This window comes from Saccoglossus kowalevskii, chromosome 16 (genome assembly GCF_978046115.1).
Source record: "Saccoglossus kowalevskii chromosome 16, keSacKowa6.1, whole genome shotgun sequence".
Lineage (NCBI taxonomy): Eukaryota > Metazoa > Hemichordata > Enteropneusta > Harrimaniidae > Saccoglossus > Saccoglossus kowalevskii.
In genome coordinates this window covers 19,545,613-19,552,268 of record NC_140656.1, presented here as the reverse complement: position 1 = coordinate 19,552,268, position 6,656 = coordinate 19,545,613, and the positions used below count along the sequence as shown (strand labels likewise).

At 35.5% G+C, this 6,656-nt stretch overlaps 1 protein-coding gene across 1 annotated transcript; it reads left to right on the top strand.

The window, feature by feature from the left end:
• Positions 1-3,190: 3,190 nt before the first annotated feature.
• On the top strand, positions 3,191-6,656 carry LOC146733738 (ankyrin repeat domain-containing protein 13D-like). Its single transcript, XM_085491541.1, has 3 exons — positions 3,191-3,276; positions 3,696-3,781; positions 6,380-6,656. The coding sequence occupies exons 2-3, from the start codon at positions 3,771-3,773 to the stop codon at positions 6,639-6,641; spliced, it is 273 nt and encodes a 90-aa protein (XP_085347667.1). The 5' UTR covers positions 3,191-3,276; positions 3,696-3,770; the 3' UTR covers positions 6,642-6,656.

Genomic DNA, 6,656 nt, shown 5'->3' with positions numbered 1-6,656 from the left:
TCCATCCATGGCCAGGATGCATGCGTATGCTGTAGGTTTGTCTGATGAAAGCTGCATTGGTTTCTGGGTAGTGACATAGTTAGTGTCCAGGTTTACCAGTTACAAGCTAAATTAGTGTATATATTAGTCAATGTGTCAATTTAAGTGTAAATGTTATTTATAGAATTTTAATTATGGTATATTTCGCTTATTTGCCAACTATTATTATATATTAATTAGTGACCATGGTGATCACACTTTTTTGTAGTTTATTTAATTGTGGATTTCACAAAATCTGTGTGAAATAACTAACGATAATTCTAAAGTAACAAAGTGAATTTACATAATTTGTTACTAAACAGACAAAATTTGGAACTAAACAACTTGACTAAAGTATCATTTTATTTTACGGTCTATAAAAGATGGCAGAGCTAACTTTTTATCAATATCAGTGTTGAATACTGGCCACTTATTTACATCACTGCTGAGATCGTATTGAACACAGACTTAATTTAATTCAATGTTGACATTATATTGAACATCTGTGACTGTGGTATTGACTCTGATAGACCTCCTCCATGTTGTTAATGTATTACTGTAAAATACTTTATTTTGGCTTAGAAATAATTTTCGCTATTTTCTCTGAAGGAATGATTCAGTGAAAATAAAATCCAGGGAATATAGCTTTTTCCCTATGTTTCACATTCAACTCATCAAAAATCAGTGAAAATAAATTCCATACAAAACACCCACAATATCTTTTCAGTGAAAATTAATTCCAGCTAAAATAAAGTATTTTACAGTACCTAATTTATAACGTAGAGCTTCCAGCTATGCTCAATGTGTATTCCACATGAAATATTAAATTTAACAATTGTTCTTGCTCAATCAATAAATGTCATAAGCAAAAAATGTATGCCAACACCATATATTCGTTTATCATTTGACGAATAAGCATTGTATTTCTGTATCTGTGAAGGCAATATAATAAGTGATTAATAAACTTGAATATTGTAACACGTAGTATCTCTTGATTGCATAGAAACGTGTGTTGTGTGTTTAACTAATGTGTTTCCATGGTTATAGCTAAAACAACATCCAGTTAAGATGAACATCATTTTGTGTGTGTTCTCTACCATTTTTCATATTCGTTACAGAAACAGGGATTTATCTATATTCATGTTTAGGACTAAGTAAGTGAAAGTCTTCCAATCAGAAACTACATTATGGCAATTTATTGTACTATCCTGGCAATGACCATGCATAAACAAGCACTGGTACTACCTATATCAATGCTCCGTCAGAGTGGCATCCATTATTGAATGCACCTTGGCTAGTGGATTTAGCCTTCCCATCGGGTCTGTAGCACAGGGTAAGGGGTTGAAACATTTTGGAGTTTAATTCTAGATAGGATTTGAAGTTTGATTGACTGATCATGAGTCTGACACAACAACCATTTCACTACCAGTGTTAACAAAACCTTCACATTCACTTATGCCATCAAATGAATATGGTGTAGGTTAGTGTGTCCTCTAACAACCCAAAACTGATATACAATAAAATGTTTTACACCTCAACAATGATCACTCCTGACTTTAAGTGATGTGCAATGAACTCAAAACATCTCAGGAAGTACCGTGCAATGACATATCACAGGAAGTGTTGTGTAATGACCTCTAAATATCACAGGAACAGTCGTGTAATGACCTCTAAATATCACAGGAAGTGTTGTGTAATGACCTCTAAATATCACAGGAAGGGTTGTGTAATGACCTCTAAATATCACAGGAACAGTTGTGTAATGACCTCTGAATATCACAGGAACAGTTGTGTAATGACCTCCAAATATCACAGGAACTGTTGTGTAATGACCTCCAAATATCACAGGAAGTGTTGTGTAATGACCTCTAAATATCACAGGAACAGTTGTGTAATGACCTCTAAATATCACAGGAAGTGTTGTGTAATGACCTCTAAATATCACAGGAAGTGTTGTGTAATGACCTCTAAATATCACAGGAACAGTTGTGTAATGACCTCTAAATATCACAGGAACTGTTGTGTAATGACCTCTAAATATCACAGGAACAGTTGTGTAATGACCTCTAAATATCACAGGAACAGTTGTGTAATGACCTCTAAATATCACAGGAAGTGTTGTGTAATGACCTCTAAATATCACAGGAAGTGTGTAATGACCTCTAAATATCACAGGAACAGTTGTGTAATGACCTCTAAATATCACAGGAACAGTTGTGTAATGACCTCTGAATATCACAGGAACAGTTGTGTATTGACCTCCAAATATCACAGGAACTGTTGTGTAATGACCTCTAAATATCACAGGAACAGTTGTGTAATGACCTCTGAATATCACAGGAACAGTTGTGTAATGACCTCCAAATATCACAGGAAGTGTTGTGTAATGACCTCTAAATATCACAGGAACAGTTGTGTAATGACCTCTGAATATCACAGGAACAGTTGTGTAATGACCTCTAAATATCACAGGAAGTGTCCTGCAATGACATATCACAAGAACAGTTGTGTAATGACCTCAAAATATCACAGGAACAGTTGTGTAATGACCTCTAAATATCACAGGAACAGTTGTGTAATGACCTCCAAATATCACAGGAACAGTTGTGTAATGACCTCCAAATATCATAGGAACAGTTGTGTAATGACCTCTAAATATCACAGAAACTGTTGTGTAATGACCTGTAAATATCACAGGAACAGTTGTGTAATGACCTCCAAATATCACAGGAACAGTTGTGTAATGACCTCCAAATATCACAGGAACTGTTGTGTAATAACCTCTGAATATCACAGGAACAGTCGTGTAATGACCTCCAAATATCACAGGAACTGTTGTGTAATGACCTCTGAATATCATAGGAACTGTTGTGTAATAACCTCTGAATATCACAGGAACAGTCGTGTAATGACCTCCAAATATCACAGGAACTGTTGTGTAATGACCTCTGAATATCACAGGAACAGTTGTGTAATGACCTCTAAATACCACAGGAACAGTTGTGTAATGACCTCCAAATATCACAGGAACAGTTGTGTAATGACCTCTGAATATCACAGGAACTGTTGTGTAATGACCTCTAAATATCACAGGAAGTTCCGTGCAATGACATATCACAAAAACAGTTGTGTAATGACCTCTAAATACCACAGGAACAGTTGTGTAATGACCTCCAAATATCACAGGAACAGTTGTGTAATGACCTCTGAATATCAATACAACAAAGCCTTCTAGATGCTGGCACTGAAAACGATCAGGTAAGTCATTGTGTATGAGATGAACATGTGTATTGTGTTTTATAAACAGACCTTGTTACTCTGCATTGACCATGAGTAATTGGGGTAGGGTAAGTGATAGATTAGAAAAACAAAAACCTGGTTTTCAATGGTTTTAAACAAACGGGGGAAGTGATATGAACAAAAAAGTATTTATATAAAGTATAACAATTACAAATGTAATAGAGGAAACCTCCCTAAAAAATGAAGAGAAAAACAATTTGCACCTTTTTTCTACCATCTCCTCTGTAATGGTTAACCTCTTTTACCAAAAGTGAACAGGTATATTGAATACACTTACAGTTAACATAGTATCTTAGTCCAGTTGATTCGTGTAAGTCTTGCATATACAATTCTTTGTGCTTTTCACACCTAATGCGATACTATGTTTGTTCTTGTAGGTAACAGTGTGGGAAGCTCTCAATAACAGTAGACCAGGCTATGGTGGTCATCCAAGGTCAACACAAGAAGAACGTATGTTACAAAGGTAAAGCATGTGGCTCAAGTGTTGTGTCTCTACAATGTTTATGCTGTAGATGAACTTCAATTTCAAAATCTGTTGTCAGTATGGTATTGTAAAATTGTTAAAGGTTTGTTTATAAATAATGATTATTTAGATAGACTGCTATTGCTGGTAGTAAGCCACTATGCTTGTGTTCATATGCAGATTAGTAAGTCACTATGATTGCGTTCATATGCAGATTAGTAAGTCACTATGATTGCGTTCATATGCAGATTAGTAAGCCACTATGCTTGTGTTCATATGCAGATTAGTAAGTCACTATGCTTGTGTTCATATGCTGATCAGTAAGCCACTATGCTTGTGTTCATATGCAGATTAGTAAGTCACTATGCTTGTGTTCATATGCAGATTAGTAAGCCACTATGCTTGTGTTCATATGCAGATTAGTAAGCCACTATGATTGCGTTCATATGCAGATTAGTAAGTCACTATGATTGCGTTCATATGCAGATTAGTAAGTCACTATGCTTGTGTTCATATGCTGATCAGTAAGTCACTATGCTTGCATTCATATGCAGATTAGTAAGTCACTATGATTGCGTTCATATGCAGATTAATAAGGCACAATGATTGCGTTCATATGCAGATTAGTAAATCACTATGCTTGTGTTCATATGCTGATCAGTAAGCCACTATGCTTGCATTCATATGCAGATTAGTAAGTCACTATGATTGCGTTCATATGCAGATTAGTAAGTCACTATGATTGCGTTCATATGCAGATTAGTAAGCCACTATGCTTGCATTCATAAGCAGATTAGTAAGTCACTATGATTGCGTTCATATGTCGATTAGTAAGTCACTATGCTTGTGTTCATATGCAGATCAGTAAGCCACTATGCTTGCATTCATATGCAGATTAGTAAGTCACTATGATTGCGTTCATATGTCGATTAGTAAGTCACTATGCTTGTGTTCATATGCAGATCAGTAAGCCACTATGCTTGCATTCATATGCAGATTAGTAAGTCACTATGCTTGTGTTCATATACAGATCAGTAAGCCACTATGCTTGCGTTCATATGCAGATTAGTAAGTCACTATGATTGCGTTCATATGCAGATTAGTAAGTCACTATGATTGCGTTCATATGCAGATTAGTAAGCCACTATGCTTGTGTTCATATACAGATCAGTAAGCCACTATGCTTGCGTTCATATGCAGATTAGTAAGTCACTATGCTTGTGTTCATATGCAGATTAGTAAGCCACTATGCTTGTGTTCATATGCTGATCAGTAAGCCACTATGCTTGCATTCATATGCAGATTAGTAAGTCACTATGATTGCATTCATATGCAGATAAGTCACTATGATTGAGTTCATATGCAGATTAGTAAGCCACTATGCTTGCATTCATATGCAGATCAGTAAGCCACTATGCTTGCATTCATATGCAGATTAGTAAGTCACTATCATTGCCTTCATATGCAGATTAGTAAGTCACTATGATTGTGTTCATATGCAGATTAGTAAGTCACTATGCTTGTGTTCATATGCCAATTAGTAAGTCACTGTGCTTGTGTTCATATGCAGATCAGTAAGCCACTATGCTTGCATTCATATGCAGATTAGTAAGTCACTATCATTGCCTTCATATCCAGATTAATAAGGCACAATGATTGCGTTCATATGCAGATTAGTAAATCACTATGCTTGTGTTCATATGCTGATCAGTAAGCCACTATGCTTGCATTCATATGCAGATTAGTAAGTCACTATGATTGCATTCATATGCAGATTAATAAGTCACAATGATTGTGTTCATATGCAGATTAGTAAGTCACTATGATTGAGTTCATATGCAGATTAGTAAGCCATTATGCTTGCACTCATATGCAGATCAGTAAGCCACTATGCTTGCATTCATATGCAGATTAGTAAGTCACTATCATTGCCTTCATATGCAGATTAATAAGTCACAATGATTGCGTTCATATGCAGATTAGTAAGTCACTATGATTGCATTCATATGCAGATTAGTAAGTCACTATGCTTGCATTCATATGCAGATTAGTAAGTCACTATGCTTGTGTTCATATGCTGATCAGTAAGCCACTATGCTTGCATTCATATGCAGATTAGTAAGTCACTATCATTGCCTTCATATCCAGATTAGTAAGTCACTATGATTGAGTTCATTTGCAGATTAGTAAGTCACTATGATTGCATTCATATGCAGATTAGTAAGTCACTATGATTGCGTTCATATGCCAAAAATAATATTTAATGCAGAAAATATAAAAACATTCCAAATTATTTGTATTTTGTTGGGTTATATGTAGTAAAAGAAAGTAGGTTAACTTTCCATGGAACCTAATACAAGAGTGATTTTAGTGATGAATATGAATTTAAAATTAGGTTACCCTAGGGTTCTGATGCTTTTTTTGTTTTCACCTTAAATTTCATTCAAACCCACATAATTTAAATTAATTTTTTTTTCTATGCTAAGTTGTATTGTAATGGGAAAAGCCCTGATTTCTATAATTACCCGGTAATTGCTGGAGTTCGCATCTGCCAACAATTACTCCCACTCCTCTGACTTGTATCTTCTTTGTTATCAGGGCTATTCAAGAGAGTCTGAGATTATCTCAAGAACCAGAACCTTCCGAATCAGATAACCCGACAAGATGTTTAACCCATCAACCACTGCCGCCCACTTCATTACCACCACCACTAGGAGCAGGTAGTGATAATGAACTTGATCACCAACTTAAGCTAGCTTTAGAACTATCGGAGAAAGAACTGAAAGCAGATGAAGTAAGAAGGAAACAAGAACAGGAAGAGCTAGAGATGATACTACAGTTATCTTTGACCGAAAAATAGTGCAATGTTGGCGGT